The 24,674-nt window shown below is 43.7% G+C and overlaps 2 protein-coding genes across 3 annotated transcripts in view; one reads left to right on the plus strand and one right to left on the minus strand.

The window, feature by feature from the left end:
- Positions 1 to 1,217: 1,217 nt before the first annotated feature.
- Positions 1,218 to 21,516, plus strand: LOC125374759 (extensin-like). The gene is made up of 2 exons (XM_048386210.1): positions 1,218 to 1,338; positions 19,703 to 21,516. Exons 1-2 carry the CDS (start codon positions 1,218 to 1,220, stop codon positions 21,514 to 21,516), a joined length of 1,935 nt encoding a protein of 644 aa, XP_048242167.1.
- Positions 21,517 to 21,658: 142 nt separating this feature from the next.
- LOC124115617 (rhodopsin-like) overlaps positions 21,659 to 24,674 on the minus strand; it is a 93,320-nt gene continuing 90,304 nt past the window's right edge. For both annotated transcript variants that reach the window (XM_046476669.2, XM_046476670.2), the window contains one exon: positions 21,659 to 23,426. In XM_046476669.2, coding sequence (XP_046332625.2) covers positions 22,126 to 23,253 — 1,128 coding nt within the window. In that variant the 5' untranslated portion in view covers positions 23,254 to 23,426 and the 3' untranslated portion in view covers positions 21,659 to 22,125. The remainder of the gene's footprint in view (positions 23,427 to 24,674) is intronic.

Below are 24,674 nucleotides of genomic sequence, written 5' to 3' on the forward strand. Positions count from 1 at the left end.
ATGGTACCCATCAGGGCACTGTCTTGGCTATTCAAAGAGATTCTTCTAAAACGGTATTGGAATTAACAGTTTTCGACTTAACGAGGTGTTATATACGAACCTTGAGTCGACCAGTCGCGACCAGTGAGTGAACATGATTTAACGCCGCTTTTAACATGATTTCATTTCTATCTCGGCGTGTCAGATTGATTTGTGAGCAAAGCGCTGAGTGTTGTAATTTGTCTCAAGAGCTTTTAAACTTTAGTGGAAGCCAAAATACGGGTGTTGTACTAACACGTTTAGGAAGATTATCAGGCGAATCGTACCAGTGTACCGCGAGCCCAGAGTGAGCATTTTTCATCACATTAATGCACTGTGGATTAGTAGATTTGGAACTCTATTGGTAGAATCTTTTCAACAGAGTTAATACATACGTCAGCGCCGGACAATAACCAATCTCGATTATCCTACAAAACAGATTCCATTGAGCATAAAAGGCAACACAGCGGTGAAAACTATATGAATGGATCACCGAAAATCAGTGATCTGACCAGGTGATCCCCAAAAGGGTAAACATATCCTGCCTAACGGATAATACCTGCCACGTGCACAATTTGCATAACAAAGTTAGTGTTTGGTGTGCCTGACGTCGCACGGCAGTATTTCTGCCAGGCTACGGCGGCCTGTAATGACACCAGCGGTTGAAGTGTCCCCTCTACGAATGTTAATAAATGATTCTCAGACAACGTTGTATATGTCTTTTCTCCTCTGTACATCTATCACCACTAGATGCCACTTGCTACTTTTGTGTTGAAGGCTTCAACTGAACTAATGCATGCTACTTTCAATTTATATTTGTTCAAGGCTTTATCCTGACTTCTGTTAAATATATCTTGTTAAAGGCGATTTTCGAGAGCTACAGCGGGCGTCAACCTCGTTGTTCCATACATCGTCTTAACAGCATTGCTGCCAGTGATGGATTCACAACATCGCGTGCACGTTAAAAACATTCTTCATTGGAAAAATGGGTCGTATTAGGTTTTGTAATACAGATGTGGCGTTTTTCATTACGTTTGACTGTATGAGCATAGTGGCGACAAACAACACACCAGGCGGGTAGAATGACTCCGCACCAGGACAGTGACACCGCATTGATCAACGATTGGTGTTCCTGGTTCGGTACATTCATTCAGCGGGAGCGGGCGTCCTGAACGGGAAGAGGATGAGAGGGTGAAAGGATGAGTTGGATCAGAGGAAGAGTGGACCAGAGGATGAGAGGATCAGAGGATGAGGTGGATCAGAGGATGAGAGGATGGGTGGACCAGAGGATGAGTGGACCAGAGGATGAGAGTATCAGAGGTTGAGCGGACCAAGGATGAGTGGATCAGAGCATGAGAGGATGAGTTGGATCAGAGGATGAGGTGGATCAGAGGATGAGAGGATGGGTGGATCAGAGGATAAGTGGATCAGTGGATGAGTGATCAGAGGATGAGGTTGATCAGAGGATGAGTGAATCAGAGGATGAGAGGATCAGAGGATGAGTGGATCAGAGGAGCAGAGGATCAGAAGATGAATGGATCAGAGCATCAGAGGATGATCGGTTTAGAGGATGAGTGGATGAGAGGATGAGTGGATCAGAGAATGGGTGGATCAGAGGATAAGAGGATGGGGTGGATCAGAGGATGAGATGGATCAGAGGATGAGTTGATGAGTGGATGAGTGATCTGAGTGGATGATCCCGTTTGTCGCCTCTTACGACAAGCATTAGTCTCTGAAGGCCAAATCCAACCGAAACTTCACGTCACCTTATAATTAATATGAATCACATGCTAATAAATAATTAACGATATGTTGGTCTTTGATAGTTTCAGACTACATAAGGACTTTTCAGATGTCCACCACATGATGTTTATATTGTTTCTAGTAAACACAAAACTGTTTAAAAAGAATTCGAAAATTATAATATGAATATGAATAAGGTTGAATATAAAATTCCCTTTTTACATGTTTGTTCTCAATAGACAATAAAGAAATGTTATACCCAAACATCCTTGTATCAACCAAAATACGTTCACTTTCTAATAATGTAACTGAAACGCTTTAAAGCTGCATGATTTTATTTGATTTAAACATACACTATGTTAAAGTGTTCAATGTGTTATTTATGTGTTATAAAAGATAAGTTGTAATTCAAACACTCAAAGCATTGGAAATGTACGCTATGCCTGTGGCATTCTGGGTAGTGAAACAAAAGATTGAATGTTAATATCTAACCTGTGCTAATAATCTGCACATGCGTGACCTTTCGGTCCACCCCACATCCCCTTACTGATTGCACTTTCCATATAAAAAATGACACGAAGGAGTGTTGTTATTAACTGTAAAAAACTCAGTCTGCATTTGATGTCTTTTATGAGAACATTTTAATATGCCACCATATATTCCAGAATGTAAAGAAAGAAAGAAGTTTGGGATGGTTGTGAAACAACAACATGTTTTATTAAAGTCCGAGTGCATGTTTCGTGATTGTTTTATTGTCAATGTGACGGCACCACACGCAACTCCAGTCTTATTTTCGGTGGGAAGGCGCATAAAAGAAAACAGTCGCAATTTATTGTACATAAAACAGTATTAAACATAACATATTTGAAATATCATTCAAGAAAGAATGGCTCCTTGAAAACAAAGCGCCTCGTGTGTGTCGTTTGATAGGCAATTTAATGTCCATGTTTACATCCATTGTAATGCATGGCATGGTTCTTCAAAGGATAGGAGAGAAACGAATATAGTTTGTGGGGGCGGAACAGGGTGTACTCAGGATTGTTATGAAAGTTTCGTTAGGGAGTCTGAAAATTATATTCGCATACAGTTAAACCTCGTAAGTTTTGACCCCGTTTATCCGGAAACCCGCTTTCCGGACGGCAGCCGTTCAGAGGCATTTACTAACTATGACACGATGCATTTCAACATGGCGATGCTATCTCATACCGCGGCCTTCACAGAGAGTCTTCACACCTCCCTACCCACTGGCACCTACTTGCATGGGTCGGGAGGTCTTGCATGGGTCGGGAGGTCTTGCATGGTGACTTGGTTGGTAGCCTGGCGTCGTACCCCAACAACGTTGGCCTTTGCTTATTATACTGATCACCGGAGTGTCTGGTCCTGACTCCATTGTTTACAGATCGCCGTATGGCAGGAATATTAATGGGTGCCGTGGAAGGAACAAACACTTATTATTGATGAAAATTGTGTGGCCTGTGCCCCCGGTAGAGCAGAACATGCCTGACCTTCTCGCGAACACCTGGTGTTATCACTGATTCATTCCATCACGTAGCTGGAATATCGCTGAGTGCCGCGTTAGACAACAAATAAACAATTCAACATGACCATATAATCATATATAAGTTCATGACTATTTTTTTTATTTTACGACCATCGGTGTCAGATAAATGAGGCTGACTATTTTTAGTGTCGTTGACGTTTTGAATTTAGGAATGGCTGCGTATTGACAAAGTACAACACTCAGTAACGATAACTCGTTAATACGGACATTTATACTCGCAATGGTGCCGTCCGGATTAACGAATGAGTAAGTATTATTTTACGCCGCTTTTATCAATATTCCAGGAATTCACGTCGGGGGACACCAGAAATGGGCTTCACACATTGTACCCATGTGTGGAATCGAACCAGGGACTTAGCCGTGACGCTTTAACCACTAGGCTTCACGCATAAACTAACATGCATACATAAAACGATTCCATGAGTAAGTACTGCACGTTTTATGACATGGTCAAAGTAGGTAGAAGGTTCCACACTGTGGAGCTGGTATCTTGATAAGTACGTCGTTAGACGGAAGGTCACGATCAATTGGTAATGGCCCATTACAGGTTTCCTGTAACGAAGTAATTAGTTTACGGGTCACCTTGATCATATAACGGGAATCAGAACAATGATGATTAACGTTGCTAGACATTAGGGTAGGGTGATAATGACTTGGTCTTTGCAGATGCCTAACACTGTCCGGACTTGAGCGCGGACTCGGCCAGTCTATCATCTGGAACGAGATGTTGATATCTAAATATGTTATTGTCAACCTTTCTGCACAGCCAACACAATCCATCACCTTTAAGTTAATGACATCGACATCGGATGTTTGTCATGTATTTATTGATTAAAAATCAGTGATACAGTGAGTGAGTGAGTGAGTGAGTGAGTGAGATGGGTTAAACGCCGATATAAGCAGTAATCCAGTTTTATCACTGTGTGTCAGCTTAATGTCGGAGGAAAGCCCGAAGTGATGCAAGTCTCACATTTTTACCACTTCGGTGAAACCCACGAGGACGGGTATGGTGCTGACAAACCTAGAAACATAATAGGGGCGAACAGGTGAAGCTGTAGCTGTAGTTGTATAATGTATTGATATCATGTCGGTGAATATTGTAATCATGTTCTTTGTAACAAGAGATGAAGCTGTAGCTGTATAATGTAGTGATATCATGTCGGTGAATATTGTAATCATGTTCTTTGTAACAAGAAATGAAGCTGTAGCTGTATAATGTAGTGATATCATGTCGGTGAATATTGTAATCATGTTCTTTGTAACAAGAAATGAAGCTGTAGCTGTATAATGTAGTGATATCATGTCGGTGAATATTGTAATCATGTTCTTTGTAACAAGAAATGAAGCTGTAGCTGTATAATGTAGTGATATCATGTCGGTGAATATTGTAATCATGTTCTTTGTAACAAGAAATGAAGCTGTAGCTGTATAATGTAGTGATATCATGTTGGTAAATATTGTAATCATGTTCTTTGTAACAAGAAATGAAGCTGTAGCTGTATAATGTAGTGATATCATGTCGGTGAATATTGTAATCATGTTCTTTGTAACAAGAAATGAAGCTGTAGCTGTATAATGTAGTGATATCATGTCGGTGAATATTGTAATCATGTTCTTTGTAACAAGAAATGAAGCTGTAGCTGTATAATGTAGTGATATCATGTTGGTAAATATTGTAATCATGTTCTTTGTAACAAGAAATGAAGCTGTAGCTGTATAATGTAGTGATATCATGTCGGTGAATATTGTAATCATGTTCTTTGTAACAAGAAATGAAGCTGTAGCTGTATAATGTAGTGATATCATGTCGGTGAATATTGTAATCATGTTCTTTGTAACAAGAAATGAAGCTGTAGCTGAATAATGTAGTGATATCATGTTGGTAAATATTGTAATCATGTTCTTTGTAACAAGAAATGAAGCTGTAGCTGTATAATGTAGTGATATCATGTCGGTGAATATTGTAATCATGTTCTTTGTAACAAGAAATGAAGCTGTAGCTGTATAATGTAGTGATATCATGTTGGTAAATATTGTAATCATGTTCTTTGTAACAAGAAATGAAGCTGTAGCTGTATAATGTAGTGATATCATGTCGGTGAATATTGTAATCATGTTCTTTGTAACAAGAAATGAAGCTGTAGCTGTATAATGTAGTGATATCATGTCGGTGAATATTGTAATCATGTTCTTTGTAACAAGAAATGAAGCTGTAGCTGTATAATGTAGTGATATCATGTCGGTGAATATTGTAATCATGTTCTTTGTAACAAGAAATGAAGCTGTAGCTGTATAATGTAGTGATATCATGTTGGTAAATATTGTAATCATGTTCTTTGTAACAAGAAATGAAGCTGTAGCTGTATAATGTAGTGATATCATGTCGGTGAATATTGTAATCATGTTCTTTGTAACAAGAAATGAAGCTGTAGCTGTATAATGTAGTGATATCATGTCGGTGAATATTGTAATCATGTTCTTTGTAACAAGAAATGAAGCTGTAGCTGTATAATGTAGTGATATCATGTCGGTGAATATTGTAATCATGTTCTTTGTAACAAGAGATGAAGCTGTAGCTGTATAATGTAGTGATATCATGTCGGTGAATAGGTTAATATTATGTTTTCACAACTGAGGAAGACTTTGAAGTCCTTTGATATTTTTATCCTATTGACTTTATGTCAGTAAATATTGTAATGCTATTTGTCATAACGGGCGAACACACTTTAGCTTATTAAGAAAAACAATTTTGGCAAATAGTGTAACATCATCTTTTACGTGGTTCCGGGCCAGGATTTTTCAGCACTTGTGACAGGATCTGGATCAACGTCCTCCCCTGGCATTTAACTTGACGAATCTATGTCCTGCCCCCTACTCAGCTCCAAGTGGCTGTCGGTTGGCGGTGTCTATCATAAACTTTAGTGGTGTTGTGCTTCAGACATTTCTGAAAGAAATATTATTTAACATCAGTACTTTTGGTTCGTCCCCATTACCCACATTTGCATCTATCATTATTTGATTAGACTGCGTCTAATTGACTAGACGGACCATGTAATTGGGACGTGGTGAGCGCGGGCAGACTGCTGGTATAAAAAACTAACACCAAATTAAAATAATTAAAATAAGACAGAATTACTGTCATTGAACATCTGCAAACTTGCTGACTCTGCATTGAGCAACGTGAAAGATAGTTGGGTTTAGATCATGTTTTACGAATTGTTGTCGAAACGTGCTATTTGATCTGTAAGAATATTATTGGTATATTCGAGGTGTCGCTGGGTTTCCTACCAATGCCAGAGTATGCTGCTGGTTAATTATTTTCAACTGTGAACAGAATTCAGTGTCATTAAATCTCTTCGAAACGAAGTCCTTGGCATCATAAACTATCTCGAGTTCGTAACTAATGTAGTTCGTGAGAGATATAACATCATGGTACCCATCAGGGCACTGTCTTGGCTATTCAAAGAGATTCTTCTAAAACGGTATTGGAATTAACAGTTTTCGACTTAACGAGGTGTTATATACGAACCTTGAGTCGACCAGTCGCGACCAGTGAGTGAACATGATTTAACGCCGCTTTTAACATGATTTCATTTCTATCTCGGCGTGTCAGATTGATTTGTGAGCAAAGCGCTGAGTGTTGTAATTTGTCTCAAGAGCTTTTAAACTTTAGTGGAAGCCAAAATACGGGTGTTGTACTAACACGTTTAGGAAGATTATCAGGCGAATCGTACCAGTGTACCGCGAGCCCAGAGTGAGCATTTTTCATCACATTAATGCACTGTGGATTAGTAGATTTGGAACTCTATTGGTAGAATCTTTTCAACAGAGTTAATACATACGTCAGCGCCGGACAATAACCAATCTCGATTATCCTACAAAACAGATTCCATTGAGCATAAAAGGCAACACAGCGGTGAAAACTATATGAATGGATCACCGAAAATCAGTGATCTGACCAGGTGATCCCCAAAAGGGTAAACATATCCTGCCTAACGGATAATACCTGCCACGTGCACAATTTGCATAACAAAGTTAGTGTTTGGTGTGCCTGACGTCGCACGGCAGTATTTCTGCCAGGCTACGGCGGCCTGTAATGACACCAGCGGTTGAAGTGTCCCCTCTACGAATGTTAATAAATGATTCTCAGACAACGTTGTATATGTCTTTTCTCCTCTGTACATCTATCACCACTAGATGCCACTTGCTACTTTTGTGTTGAAGGCTTCAACTGAACTAATGCATGCTACTTTCAATTTATATTTGTTCAAGGCTTTATCCTGACTTCTGTTAAATATATCTTGTTAAAGGCGATTTTCGAGAGCTACAGCGGGCGTCAACCTCGTTGTTCCATACATCGTCTTAACAGCATTGCTGCCAGTGATGGATTCACAACATCGCGTGCACGTTAAAAACATTCTTCATTGGAAAAATGGGTCGTATTAGGTTTTGTAATACAGATGTGGCGTTTTTCATTACGTTTGACTGTATGAGCATAGTGGCGACAAACAACACACCAGGCGGGTAGAATGACTCCGCACCAGGACAGTGACACCGCATTGATCAACGATTGGTGTTCCTGGTTCGGTACATTCATTCAGCGGGAGCGGGCGTCCTGAACGGGAAGACCTATTAACCTGCTGATCGCGGGCTGAACGTTATCACATAAAGCAGGCCTCGTGTCTCGTTAACTATTGTGCTATTTTCGGTAGCAGGCTATTCGACTCACGGAGTCAAGATGTCGCATCCTGGCCTTATGTTATTAACCAGCCATGTCCTGTCTGATTCGACTGCTGAGCATCTCATACATTCTGTGTGGAATATGTCAAGGCCAAAGTCGTCTATGGCGCACGGAGCACGCCAAAGGGCCGTTCAAGATGAATAAATGTACGTTAACTCATTATATAATCAAGTTTTGTTTGTCCCGGACAGACTGACGAAGGAATCGACAAATTACATTATTTTGATCTTCTGGAGACGCTAGCTCCCAAAGTACGGTCTCATTATGTGGCTTAAGCTATTGGCGTGAAATGAGTGTATAGTTTTAAAAGGGTAATTACAGTACAAATTGAAAGAACGTGGTGAGTTGGCCTCGTTACAACGCTTTCCTTTGGTACAGTACTGGCACTAGTTGTGACCACACATATCTGCCAAGGTTTGCGTTACAAACCCCTGTGGTCAAGCGTGCCGTTTTACAAATAATAGCGCAAATACTTGAAACACTTGCTTGATAACGGTGTTGGAACCTACACGGAAACACTTGCTTGATAACGGTGTTAGAATCTACACCGAAACACTTGCTTGATAACGGTGTTGGAATCTACACGGAAACACTTGCTTGATAACGATGTTAGAATCTACACGGAAACACTTGCTTGATAACGGTGTCGGAACCTACACGGAAACACTTGCTTGATAACGGTGTTAGAACCTACACGGAAACACTTGCTTGATAACGGTGTTAGAATCTACACCGAAACACTTGCTTGATAACGGTGTCGGAACCTACACGGAAACACTTGCTTGATAACGGTGTGAGAATCTACACGGAAACACTTGCTTGATAACGGTGTCGGAACCTACACGTAAACACTTGCTTGATAACGGTGTTGGAACCTACACCGAAACACTTGCTTGATAACGGTGTTGGAACCTACACGGAAACACTTGCTTGATAACGGTGTTAGAATCTACACGGAAACACTTGCTTGATAACGGTGTTAGAACCTACACCGAAACACTTGCTTGATAACGGTGTTAGAATTTACACCGAAACACTTGCTTGATAACGGTGTAAGAATCTACACCGAAACACTTGCTTGATAACGGTGTTAGAATTTACACCGAAACACTTGCTTGATAACGGTGTTAGAATCTACACCGAAACACTTGCTTGATAACGGTGTCGGAACCTACACGGAAACACTTGCTTGATAACGGTGTTGGAACCTACACGGAAACACTTGCTTGATAACAGTTTTAGAATCTACACGGAAACACTTGCTTGATAACGGTGTTAGAATCTACACCGAAACACTTGCTTGATAACGGTGTCGGAACCTACACGGAAACACTTGCTTGATAACGGTGTTAGAATCTACACCGAAACACTTGCTTGATAACGGTGTTGGAACCTACACGGAAACACTTGCTTGATAACGGTGTTAGAATCTACACGGAAACACTTGCTTGATAACGGTGTTAGAATCTACACGGAAACACTTGCTTGATAACGATGTTAGAATCTACACGGAAACACTTGCTTGATAACGGTGTCGGAACCTACACGGAAACACTTGCTTGATAACGGTGTTAGAACCTACACCGAAACACTTGCTTGATAACGGTGTTAGAACCTACACGGAAACACTTGCTTGATAACGGTGTTAGAATCTACACCGAAACACTTGCTTGATAACGGTGTCGGAACCTACACGGAAACACTTGCTTGATAACGGTGTGAGAATCTACACGGAAACACTTGCTTGATAACGGTGTCGGAACCTACACGTAAACACTTGCTTGATAACGGTGTTGGAACCTACACCGAAACACTTGCTTGATAACGGTGTTGGAACCTACACCGAAACACTTGCTTGATAACGGTGTTAGAATCTACACGGAAACACTTGCTTGATAACGGTGTCGGAACCTACACGGAAACACTTGCTTGATAACGGTGTTAGAACCTACACCGAAACACTTGCTTGATAACGGTGTTAGAATTTACACCGAAACACTTGCTTGATAACGGTGTCGGAACCTACACGTAAACACTTGCTTGATAACGGTGTTAGAATCTACACCGAAACACTTGCTTGATAACGGTGTCGGAACCTACACGGAAACACTTGCTTGATAACGGTGTTGGAACCTACACGGAAACACTTGCTTGATAACAGTTTTAGAATCTACACGGAAACACTTGCTTGATAACGGTGTTAGAATCTACACCGAAACACTTGCTTGATAACGGTGTCGGAACCTACACGGAAACACTTGCTTGATAACGGTGTTAGAATCTACACCGAAACACTTGCTTGATAACGGTGTCGGAACCTACACGGAAACACTTGCTTGATAACGGTGTTGGAACCTACACGGAAACACTTGCTTGATAACAGTTTTAGAATCTACACCGAAACACTTGCTTGATAACGGTGTTAGAATCTACACCGAAACACTTGCTTGATAACGGTGTTAGAACCTACACGGAAACACTTGCTTGATAACGGTGTTAGAATCTACACCGAAACACTTGCTTGATAACGGTGTTAGAATCTACACGGAAACACTTGCTTGATAACGGTGTTAGAATCTACACGGAAACACTTGCTTGATAACGGTGTTAGAATCTACACCGAAACATCGCTCTTAATTGTAAAACAGAAGTTATTCATCCATAATTTCTTATCCTTACTTAGTACTCCCACTTCTAAATGCCTATCAAAGAAGAAGATCTTAGTATAGTCGACTAACGTTTGATAGTAAGCAAACGGTACTCACTATCACCATGTCTCGAATCTACCCTTGCCTAGCTCGGCGGTCGTCGTTATTGAGTGTCATTGCATTCTAAGTTGGAGAATTAGTGACCCGGCTGTTTCATTCTCTTGTGATTTAACGGCACACACTTACCATGTATTGACTTGATGTGTGTTATCTCCGATATGTTCGCTACCTTATTCCTGTATTGATGTGTTTGTAACTGTGATATCCGAACATACGATTATTTAAATGTACACTAAAATGTTTCTCGTGTATTTGTGACGATATTTGCCTCCTCAAAAATTCTACATGGCTTGTTGTAAATATTTAATGATACCGTCAGATAGCGTTTGTTCAGCGCTTTAATTTGGTACTCACATCATCCTTAGCTATTTGTGTTTTCCCAATGTTTAGAAACACTTGGGCTCAGCGCCCCCAACTGTTGTATTCCCTGCTATCCAGGGTAGATTGGCCTCTCTGATACTCTTTCTAGATCTTGGATTGTTTCCCCCCAAGGATCCGTCAGAGCCTTTGCTACGTGGTGGTCGTACGAAACTTAGGTTTTCTTAGTAAGTGATTACGGGGAATGTTTATTCTAGTACGGAGTTACTGTGGTTGTATTGAGCTAAACGTATTGACTAGGGTTTCCAATTATCCGTTTTATTTTTGTTTAATGACCCCCCTAAACACTGGACCACAGCTCCCTGACACCCACACGTATATATCCAGTTTGCCACATTTCCGTTAACGGTGTTTCCAGCAACTTCTAATACTCCATTAATAAACAACCACCACCTGAAATAACAACACTAAGAATAGACACACGATATTAATTTTAGATGCGTTAACATCAGTTCAATAATATATTCAGCAAATGCATATCACTGGCACATGCCTTATTTAGTTAGGTAATAAACAATATGCTCCAAAAACATATTATCATAAAACTAAAACTCTCAATTTCTCATCAAATGCTCGCCCAGGTGTTACCATGACGACGTTCTAATTTAATGAAGACATTGCCAATACAGACTAAATGACCCAGAGGAGTAACGAAATGTTCTAATTAAGCCGAAATTTCTACTGAAATGATTCTAGTTGTCAGATTTCAAATGATGATAAAGAAAAGAGGAAGGAATACGATATCAGGTAATGCTGTCATTACCCCGAGAAAGTATTTCCTTTTCTGTTTTCTTTGTCTAGTTATCCGGTTGCTACGTGATTCAACTGTATGACGTTTGGAGCATTTAGAAACTCAGTGATTGATTAGAAGATCTGTTAGTTGCGCATAAAATCAAAATAACTCTTTTCTGTCATTTATTGTATTAATTGTAATTGAGCATACATGTAAATTTATAAATTGTGGATAGAATATGTTTAAACTAAAAGCATCTAGCATCCTAACGAATAAGGTCCTGACTTAATGGATGTGAGCCAAGATCCGACCCCATATAGCTCGCACGTCCGTTTCTCCCTTGCTTCAACATACAGGCGATGTTCTTAGCACAATATAGGACAGTGTCCAGGAGAAATTCATGCTAACAAATATTTTCTATTGGACCAAACAAAATACGCTGAATCTTTTCAACTGATTATAACGTGGCATCGTTTACGATCTACGTCACTTTGAGCTACAACCCTTTACAATCGTACGTGTGTTCTTCGGTGTCACACCGATGTGAAATGAAATGAATAGTTTAAGTTCACTTCATTCATGGAACACCCGTGAAGACCCGGGGTAGAATAGGTCTTCAGCAACCCATTCTTGCCGTAAAGGAGACTATGCTTGTCGTAAGAGGCAACTAACAGGATCGGGTGGTGAGGCTCGCTGACTTGGATGATGCATGTCATCATATCCCAATTGCGTGGATCGATGCTCATGATGTCCATCGCTAGTATGTCTGGTCCAGACTTGATTATTTACAGATCGCCGTCATATAGCTGGAATATTGGTGAGTGCGGCGTTAAACAATAAAGAAACAAACAAACAAACAAACAAAACACATCCTACATGGAAAGTGCCTTCCTTACATCCTCTCCACCAGTGTTTACACTGATCACAAACTGCTCACGGTATACCAATCAGACCTACAGGCCTGACTCCGGCCCTGGGTAGGAAGAAATCACAACAAAAAACATAATTATTATGATTAACATATTTTATTCGAGTATTGTATTGGAGAAAAGGTTATTCCTGATGTAAGGCCACAGGTGTATATGCATGTATATATGAGGTTGGAGTAGGAACAAATGCTATTTACAAGCCCCAATAGCTACTTATACAGCTGCGTAGCTCACCCTTCGGCAAGCATGTCAGAAATACAGTAACGAACTCCTCTTAGACGGCGTAATACTAAATCCAAAATACAAATTAACTTTAATGCAATACACACTGGAAGCAAAGATGGCCGTTACAAAATAACAAATATTTTGACATTAATTGATGTTAATCTATGAATGTATGTTACGCTTCTAAATGTCATATTTAAAATTGTCCAGAGTTGTAAATTGATGATTTACAACCTTTGAGAATGCAGCAAAGGTTTATGTTTCTTCCAATGACTTCTTTCCTCAAATGAAATACATATATCCAGGGAATTATTTGTTTGTTAAATACCCCAGATTACTTAGCATTGTCGAGAATATCCCGGGGAATTTAAAGATTTAAGCAAAAGAAGCTTAAACAACTTGAGTTTAAATTTCTTGATCATGCTATTAAATAATATAGTCAGCAAAATTCTTTTAGGGGCTGAGTTGCAAAAGTTAAAGGCTGTAAGCGACTGTAACATGTTATATCCTTGCAGACACCAAGCACTTCTACATTACACGTCGAGTATGTGTAGTCATGAAACTGGAATGTAATACAAAGGGTCTTGCCATACCTCCAGGTCAAAATGACGAGATCTGATTGGTCCACGTGATTTTGATTAAATACGTTATCATACCTCCATGTCAGAATGATGAGATCTCATTGAACCACGTGATCTTGATTAAATACAAAGTATCCATCCTTGGTGGGAAAAACATTTCTCAGGGGGAAAATAAATCACTCATATCCCGCCACGAGCAAGTCAAGCTGCACGTGGATTCGGAGAGGCATAATACATCCCTTTTGCCCGTCTTCGAAGCAAAAAGCAAGTCAATGAAAGTCACGTCACACAGCACAAGCTAACCTCCGCTCAGCTCGAGCAGCTGTTTCCTATTAATTTTGAATTTGTTTTAATTATTTTACAATGTCATACTAAAACATGCCGGTAAGATACATTCGTTGTCGCAGGATCACGCGGTGCTTTATACGTCCCTCGCCTCAGCCTCGCCTGGTGCAAAACCTAACGTGGGACGCATAAATCCCATCTACCTCTCGTGTTCCTGCTTTAAGTTAAAGTATGGCATATGCTTCGTTCTATGTGTTCTTATTGAGACTGGAATGCATGTATGGGACTTTGAAGCAACAGAGAACATGCTGAAAAGCATTACAATACACATAAATGTATACACAAAACCCACATCACGCATGTTACCAATATATTATGAAGACTAAAACTAGAGGGACCGTTCGGCAAATGAAAGTATACACAATGCATGCCTTAACATGTGTGAATATAACAGACATAAATGTAGCTATGTTTTAATTACTATAAAGGTTAGTGAATTGAAGACACAGGTAATGAACTTAACATTACGTCTGCATGATCACAAGTACTGAGTCTTATGTTCGGTGAAACATGTCACACACATATTGATAATATCTTAATAGAACAATTTCGTTTCACCCATGCTTTGAACTTGCCCTGGCTGTTAGTTATTTGTTTGGAAACTACATGTTGCATGTTAAAGATCAGCCTTGACACTATGCATATTAATGATCAGCCTTGACACTATGCACGATAGTGATCAGCCTTGACACTATGAATGTTTATGATCAGCCTTGACACTTAGCCTGTTGATGATCAGCTTTGACACTATGCATGTTAATGATCAGCTTTGACACTATGAATGTTGATGATCAGCTTTGACACTATGCATGTTAATGATCAGCCTTGACACTATGCATGTTAATGATCAGCTTTGACACTATGCACGTTAATGATCAGCCTTGACACTATGCATATTAATGATCAGCCTCGACACTATGCACGTTAATGATCAGCCTTGACACTATGCATATTAATGATCAGCCAGGACACTATGGATGTTAATGATCAGGCAGGATGCTATGCACGTTAATAATCAGCTTTGACACTATGCACGTTAATGATCAGCCTTGACACTATGCATATTAATGATCAGCCTCGACACTATGCACGTTAATGATCAGCCTTGACACTATGCATATTAATGATCAGCCAGGACACTATGAATGTTAATGATCAGGCAGGATGCTATGCACGTTAATGATCAGCTTTGACACTATGCGTCTTAATGACCAGCCTTGACACTATGCATGTTAATGATCAGCCTGAAAGATTTGCATGTTAATGATCATCCTTGACACTATATAGTTAATGATCAGCCTTGACACTATGCACGTTAATGATCAGCCTTGACATTATGCGTCTTAATGACCAGCCTTGACACTATGCATGTAAAAGATCAGCCTGAAAGATTTGCATGTTAATGATCAGCCTTGACACTATGCATGTAAATGATCAGCCTTGACACTATGCATGTTAATGATCAGCCTTGACACTATGCGTCTTAATGACCAGCCTTGACACTATGCATGTTAATGATAAGCCTTGACACTATGCATTTTAATGATCAGCCTTGACACTTTATGTGTTAATGACCAGCCTTGACACTTTGTTAGTTAATGACCAGCCTTGACACTTTTTGTGTAAATGATCAGCCTTGACACTTTGCCTGTTAATGATCAGCCTTGACACTATGCATGTTAATGATCAGCCTTGACACTATGCATTTTAATGACCAGCCTTGACACTTTGTGTGTTAATGACCAGCCTTGACACTTTGTGTGTTAAAGATCAGCCTTGACACTTTGTGTGTTAATGATCAGCCTTGACACTTTGCCTGTTAATCTCCAGACTTGACACTATGCATGTTAATGATCAGCCGGGATGCTATGCATGTTAATGATCAGGCTTCACACTATGCATGATAATGATCAGCCTGAAAGCTTTGCTTGTTAATGATCAGCCTTGACACTATGCATGTTAATGATCAGCCTTGACACTATGCGTCTTAATGACCAGCCTTGACACTATGCATGTTAATGATCAGCCTGAAAGATTTGCATGTTAATGATCAGCATTGACACTATGCATGTAAATGTTCAGCCTTGACACTATGTATGTTAATGATCAGCCAGGATGCAATGTATTTTAATGATCAGCCTTGACACTATGCATGTTAATGATCAGCCGGGATGCTATGCATGTAAATGATCAGCCTTGACACTATGCATGTTAATGATCAGCCAGGATGCAATGCATGTTAATGATCAGCCTTGACACGTTTTGTGTTAATGATCAGTCTTGATACTATGCATGTTAATGATCAGCCTTGACACGTTTTTTGTCAATGATCAGTCTTGATACTATGCATGTTAATGATCAGCCAGGACACAATGCATGTTAATGATCAGCCTTGATACTATGCATCTTAATGATCAGCCTTGACACTTTGAGTGTTAATGATCAGTCTTGATACTATGCATGTTAGTGATCAGCCAGGACACAATGCATGTTAATGATCAGCCTTGATATTATGCATCTTAATGATCAGCCTTGACACGTTTTGTGTTAATGATCAGTCTTGATACTATGCATGTTAATGATCAGCCTTGACACTATGCATGTTAATGATCAGCCTTGACACTTTGTGTGCTAATGATCAGCCTTGACTTTTTGTGTGTTAATGATCAGCCTTGACACTATGCATGTTAATGATCAGCCTTGACACTATGCATGTTAATGATCAGCCTTGACACTATGCATGTTAATGATCAGCCTGAAAGCTTTGCATGTTAATGATCAGCCTTGACACTTTTTAAGTTAATGATCAGCCTGAAAGCTTTGCATGTAAAGATCAGCCTTGACACTATACATGTTAATGATCAGCCTTGACACTATGCATGTTAATGTCCAGCCTTGGTACTATGCATGTTAATGTCCAGCCTTGACACTATGCATGTTAATAATCAGCCTTGACACTATGCATGTTAATGATCAGCCTTGACACTATGCATGTTAATGATCAGCCTTGACACTATGCATGTTAATGATCAGCCTGAAAGCTTTGCATGTTAATGATCAGCCTTGACACTTTTTAAGTTAATGATCAGCCTGAAAGCTTTGCATGTAAAGATCAGCCTTGACACTATACATGTTAATGATCAGCCTTGACACTATGCATGTTAATGTCCAGCCTTGGTACTATGCATGTTAATGTCCAGCCTTGACACTATGCATGTTAATAATCAGCCTTGACACTATGCATGTTAATGATCAGCCAATACACTATGCTGGTTAATGATCAGCCAGGACGCTATGCATGCTAATGATCAGCCAGGATACTTTGCATGTTAATCATGAATCTGGAAGCTATTCATCAGAAAATGACATGCAATGTGAGGGCTCAATGACCTTGTTACATTTAATAGTTCTTTCAAATCGATCTCTATCACGACAAATCTATTTCTATTCTAAAATATTGCGAAACCCCGCTTAACAGCAAGCTGCTGTTCCCAATGAAATGTTCAGTAATACATATTCAGATCAACAGGTTGGACTATCAAAGAGTAGGCGTTGAATGGATGCTACTCAACATTCGATCGTGCTGTCAAGACAGCTGGTCTTCGTTTCGTTGAAATGCCATGCCAAATTATAAATGTTATTGTCCTACACCACCATATCGGATGCCTAAATGACAATAAAAAACACTGTCAAGAAGGCCAAAATATAACTTGGATGAATTCAGTGCAATGCGAAAAGTAAACTGTCAAGCTTTGTCAAATGTTGACTATAATTCTAATCTAATAATGATATACATACATGTGACTGGGGACCGACCATTGTATATCCATGTCTTGAAGCAGTGACAGCACAGGGCACCCCGTACCTCCCCTCAGTATTAAATGAACGGTCCCTTAATCATATATCACAATCACAATAGATCGTATATCACAATCATCTTGACATTGCTCGTCACGTTGAGAGGGGTGAACGTTAAGTACACAAGTAACACAACTGATATATAGCATGCCTCGCATTTACACGTCCTGTGCTAGTGGCCGCTCATTTAATCATTTCTGGGGGGAGGCGGTGGCAAGGATATTTGTTTTGGAAAAATATAACATTCTTCCCATAAATGCTGGAAAAGTATTTTGACCTCAGGTTTCGCCAAAACAAATCTATTACTAGACATGCGTTCATGTTTTGAAAAATGGTTTTATGCGGGTTCCCAAAATTGTTTGGCTCATCAGAAAAACATCGTGTGTCTTCAGGAGCCGAGTATAATAATCTGTCTCAATTAAACAAACTCAGCACGCCTCCCTTCTCCCCCCACCCACTCCTCCCTCCCACTCGCCCCTCCACCTCCCTCCTCACCCCTCCCACTCATCCCTTCCACTCATCCCCCCCACTCGCCCCTCCCAGTCCCTTCTCACCCCTTCCACTCACCCCTCCCACTCGTCCCTCACACTCCATTCTCACCCCTCCTACTCGCCCCTCATCCCCCCACTCACCTCTCCCGCTCACTCCTTCCACTCACCCTCCCCCTCGCCCCTCCCACTCCCTTCTCAGCCTCCCACTCACCCCTCCCAGTCACCCCTCCCACTCACCCCTCTCACTCACCCCTCCCACTCACCCCTCCCACTCCCTTCTCCCCCCTTCCACTCACCCCTCCCACTCACCCCTCCCACTCACCTCTCCCACTCGCCCATCCAACTCACCCCCTCACTCACCCCTCTCACTCACCCCTCTCACTCACCCCTCCCACTCACCCCTCTCACTCACCCCTCTCGCTCACCCCTCTCACTCACCCCTCTCGCTCACCCCTCCCAGTCACCCCTCTCACTCACTACTCCCACTCACCCCTCTCGCTCACCCCTCTCACTCACCCCTCCCACTCACCCCTCTCACTCATCCCTCCCAGTCACCCCTCTCACTCGCCCCTCCCAGTCACCCCTCTCACTCACTACTCCCACTCACCCCTCTCGCTCATCCCTCCCAGTCACCCCTCTCACTCGCCCCTCCCACTAACCTCTCCCAGTCACTCCTCTCACTCACCCCTCCCACTCACCCTTCTCACTCACCCCTCTCACTCACCCCTCCCACTCGCCCATCCAACTCACCCCTCCCACTCACCCCTCTCGCTCACCCGTCTCAGTCAACCCTCCCACTCGCCCCTCCCAGTCACCCCTACCACCCACCCCTCTCACTCACCCCTCTCACTCACCCCTCCCAGTCACCCCTCTCACTCACCCCTCCCAGTCACCCCTCTCACTCACCTCTCCCACTCACCCCTTCCACTCACCCCTCCCACTCGCCCCTCCTACTCCTTTCTCACCCTCCCACTCACCCCTCCCACTCAGCCCTTCCACTCCCTTCTCACCCCTCCCACTCACCTCTCCCACTCACCTCTCCCACTCGCCCCTCCCACTCCCTTCTCACCCCTTCCACTCACCCCTCCCACTCCCTTCTCACCCCTCCCACTCGCACCTCCCGCTACCTTCTCACACCTCCCACTCACCCCTCCCACTCACCCCTCCCACTCCCTTCTCACCCCTCCCACTCGCACCTCCCGCTACCTTCTCACACCTCCCACTCACCTCTCCCACTCGCCCCTCCCACTCCCTTCTCACCCCTTCCACTCACCCCTCCCACTCGCCCCTCCTACTCCTTTCTCACCCTCCCACTCACCCCTCCCACTCAGCCCTTCCACTCCCTTCTCACCCCTCCCACTCACCTCTCCCACTCACCTCTCCCACTCGCCCCTCCCACTCCCTTCTCACCCCTTCCACTCACCCCTCCCACTCCCTTCTCACCCCTCCCACTCGCACCTCCCGCTACCTTCTCACACCTTCCACTCACCCCTCCCACTCCCTTCTCACCCCTCCCACTCGCACCTCCCGCTACCTTCTCACACCTCCCACTCACCCCTCCCACTCACCCCTCCCACTCCCTTCTCACCCCTCCCACTCGCACCTCCCGCTACCTTCTCACACCTCCCACTCACCCCTCCCACTCACCCCTCCCACTCCCTTCTCACCCCTCCCACTCGCACCTCCCGCTACCTTCTCACACCTCCCACTCACCCCTCCCACTCACCCCTCCCACTCCCTTCTCACCCCTCCCACTCACCCCTCCCACTCCCTTCTCACCCCTCCCACTCGCACCTCCCGCTACCTTCTCACACCTTCCACTCACCCCTCCCACTCCCTTCTCACCCCTCCCACTCGCACCTCCCGCTACCTTCTCACACCTCCCACTCACCCCTCCCACTCACCCCTCCCACTCCCTTCTCACCCCTCCCACTCGCACCTCCCGCTACCTTCTCACACCTCCCACTCACCCCTCCCACTCACCCCTCCCACTCCCTTCTCACCCCTCCCACTCGCACCTCCCGCTACCTTCTCACACCTCCCACTCACCCCTCCCACTCACCCCTCCCACTCCCTTCTCACCCCTCCCACTCACCCCTCCCACTCCCTTCTCACCCCTCCCACTCGCCCCTCCCACTCCCTTCTCACACCTCCCACTCGCCCCTCCCACTCCCTTCTCACACCTCCCACTCACCCCTCCCACTCACCCCTCCCACTCCCTTCTCACCCCTCCCACTCACACCTCCCACTCACCCCTCCCACTCCCTTCTCACACCTCCCACTCGCACCTCCCACTCACCCCTCCCACTCCCTTCTCACCCCTCCCACTCACACCTCCCACTCACCCCTCCCACTCCCTTCTCACACCTCCCACTCACCCCTCCCACTCACCCCTCCCACTCCCTTCTCACCCCTCCCACTCACCCCTCCCACTCACCCCTCCCACTCCCTTCTCACACCTCCCACTCGCACCTCCCGCTACCTTCTCACACCTCCCACTCACCCCTCCCACTCACCCCTCCCACTCCCTTCTCACCCCTCCCACTCACCCCTCCCACTCCCTTCTCACCCCTCCCACTCGCCCCTCCCACTCCCTTCTCACACCTCCCACTCGCCCCTCCCACTCCCTTCTCACACCTCCCACTCACCCCTCCCACTCACCCCTTCCACTCCCTTCTCACCCCTCCCACTCACACCTCCCACTCACACCTCCCACTCACCCCTCCCACTCACCCCTTCCACTCCCTTCTCACCTCTCCCACTCGCCCCTCCCACTCCCTTCTCACCCCTTCCACTCACCCCTCCCACTCCCTTCTCACCCCTTCCACTCACCCCTCCCACTCCCTTCTCACCCCTCCCACTCACCCCTTCCACTCCCTTCTCACCTCTCCCACTCGCCCCTCCCACTCCCTTCTCACACCTCCCACTCACCCCTCCCACTCCCTTCTCACCCCTTCCACTCGCACCTCCCGCTACCTTCTCACCCCTCCCACTCACCCCTCCCACTCCCTTCTCACCCCTCCCACTCGCACCTCCCGCTACCTTCTCACACCTCCCACTCACCCCTCCCACACGCCCCTCGCACTCCTTTCTCCCCCCTTCCACTCACCCCTCCCACTCACCCCTCCCACTCCCCGGCCCGTGAGTATCACATGGTCGATCCCTCCCTACAGAATGCGACAACTGATATCCGCCTCTCACATTCCTCCTGGTAGAGATGTAAGGCAAACATATTTAGCTGCTCTGGGTCGGGGCCATTACAATGAACGTCACATTACGTCACTGTATCTACAAATATCTCTGTTTATAATACTTCCAGTGGAAATGTCAGGCCGCAGTCTGAATCGTCCAGATTGAGAACTTGGCATCGCGACGATCCGCGTCAAGATCCGCATCCTCAGTCATTTGGGGATAAGAAGACACAACCAATACCTTGAAATGAATTGAATTAAGCCCTATAGGCACACTTCAGGTCATCCGACTTAGCTCACACAGTTCTAGGCTTAGCTACACCTACCCACAACTAAGCTATTAAAAAGAAACTTTTCACTTTTTCCCGCAATAAGAAGTTAAAATACCAAATGCTTCCCGTGCAATACTATCCGGCTGTTAACTCAAAAAGTGAACGCTTGACGCAAGAAAGTCCCGTATGCAAAGCGATGGCTAATAATACATCATCCGTTCAGAATACATGCCAAGAATTCGCAAAATAAATAAGCAATGTTAACGTTGTGCTTTCGTCCCGCAGATGAAGCTATATGTAGTTGTTGGGACATGTCGTTGCGGTGTTGGAGTTGGGGTAGGCGGCTCCACGACGTGAACACATGACGACCTTCAGGAAGTTACGTCTGAATTTCCGGGCACTTAGGAAATATAGATAGAAGTTGACAGCATGGCTGAGATCACACAGAAGGTAGGCCATGTCCCTGAATATGCTCTTCCATCCCTGTTGGACGCTGTAGGGGGAGACGTGCCAGTAGACGTTCACGACGTAGTAGACACACACCGGCAGCGTCAGCAGCACGAACACTATCGACGCCGTCAACAACATTGCCGTGATCTGGACGTTGAAATTACTGCCTCTTCTGGAGTTGATGCTGTTGGTGAGGAGGGTCCGTGTTTTGAGTGAGTGCGTCGTGTCGCGGATGATGAGAACGTTGAGCGTGAAGAGTGAGATGCACGGGATGACGGCATACACAACGGAGTCGATCCAGTGCCAGACCTCTTCCACGAAGTAACGGTACTCCTCTGGTTCACCACACCGCATGACGTCCAGGTAGGAGTCGTAGATGTAGGAGTGGGTCCACAACACCGGGGCAAACACCCAGAACAAGATCCCTGCCTCAACAGACACCACAAGGACGGCTTTCTTCATCTTAAACTTCCGGGTAGATGTTTGAGAGAACGGGAAATGTATTGCTATGAACCGTTCCACTGCAAGGGTGATGAGCACCCAGTTTGCAAACGCAACAAGAAAACTTCCAAGAAACTTCAACGTCTTGCATCCGGATACTCCAATGGGAACACTGTACATTGCTAGTTGATGATACAGCAGTTTGACAACGATGGCGAGGTTGTCCACGACGGCCAGCAGCAGCACATAGAAGGATGGCGTTCCCACATGGCCGACTCGGAGGATGGTGAAGATGGTGGCGATGTTGCCAGGGAAACCAAATGCGAATATGAACCACAAATACCGCTGGTCAATATAATAGGAGACTGTTGCCAGTTCAACCCATTTATCGTATTCCTCATAGATTAAACGTGGGTCCGGATAAGGGCTTGTTGTGTGGTTTTCGTTCACAACCGCGGTGACGTTACTGTCCCCCTCTGGGTACATGGTAAACTCATCCATTGGCGAAGTGCTTCTATTCAATATCATATTCTTACATCTCGAGTCTCGCGCTGGAGACGACTGCTGGTATCACTACCATGGAGAGTTGGCAACTTATTGTACTTCCGTGCAGATTGGTGACTGGCTAATCGATCGCATCTTTTAGTGTGAGCTGCGTCAACATGCTTCCATTGGCGTCCTTACCCGCCAGCGCCAGCCAACTAAAACACACAAAACAGAGATTAGAACACGCTTGTTATCATGCTTGCAGTTCAGCGAATCACTTGCCTAGGGCTGGAGCTTATCATAAAAGTCTTTAACTCAATTTCCCACTTCGTCTCATATTCAATTAGGTATTACCATTTACGCAAGTGAAGACATTATCCTGTGATTCTAAGCAAGCGATCACGTCAACTCCTACTCGCTAGCGTCTAATATCAGCTTTCGATCGATCTCATTCTAAGGATGTCGATCAACTATTAATGAAACACTTTCAGGACTAAACATCAAATATATTGTCCTATTCTCGTAATCGGTTACAGATACGCTAGTAGTTACGATAAGCTGCATTTGAAATTTAACTACGTTTTTTGTGCTCGAAAGCTTTGTAGGTGATTTTGTGAGGTAGGACGGTTTAGATCGTGAAATTCTTATCACATTATCAGAGATTTATGGATACATTATATGCGTCCTGTAATACAGAGGATACAGTTTCACGATGATAAAAGTGGATGCACTATTAGTTTTTTGTTTTGTCTGTTTGTTGTGTAACGCTGCACTCAGCAAGATTCCAGCGATACGATAGCGGTCTAAATAATCGAGTCTGGGGCAGACAATCCAGTGATTGACATCATGAGCATTGATCTACGCCTTTGAGGGTACACTGTCACTATGATTCAGAGCTGCGCGTAGCTTGAAGAGTCTCAATTTTATCATAATGATACATAACTAGTGATATATCTCACAATTTAAACAGAGAAATGTTTCATAGTCTCAAACAATGTTGCTTTGCATTCATTCGGAACTCGTGAGTAACAAGAAACAAAAACATACCTTGAATTTTTAATATTATTTTAGCAGGTTATTTTAGGCAAAGAAGGTTGTGCCTAGGTCATAAGGTTGGATATAAACCTCCGTTTAAACCGTGTTAGTGGTAGGCATTAATTAATGTAAACTCAACGTATCCATTGCTAGGTTGAAATTCGTAAGTCGTTATACAGTTAACACGTTGTATCGAACGCCGATGTTTATTTACCCGGTCATGAGTTTGGTTAAATGTACGTTGGACTAGCCACGTCTCAAGTGAAGTAGGGATATAGGGAATGTCTTGACCCTTCGTGGCATTTTGTTCAAAGCAAAAGCAAAATGACAATTAATTTGTGAAGAGGCTCTCATATTGTGAAATCACAGAGAGGTCCTAACATCAGACGGCATGCCTCTATGGTAAAGTCGCTGTAAGTCAGACATAT

Source organism: Haliotis rufescens, unplaced genomic scaffold (assembly GCF_023055435.1).
Source record: "Haliotis rufescens isolate VD_foot unplaced genomic scaffold, xgHalRufe1.0.p SCAF_10, whole genome shotgun sequence".
Classification (NCBI taxonomy): Eukaryota; Metazoa; Mollusca; class Gastropoda; order Lepetellida; family Haliotidae; genus Haliotis; species Haliotis rufescens.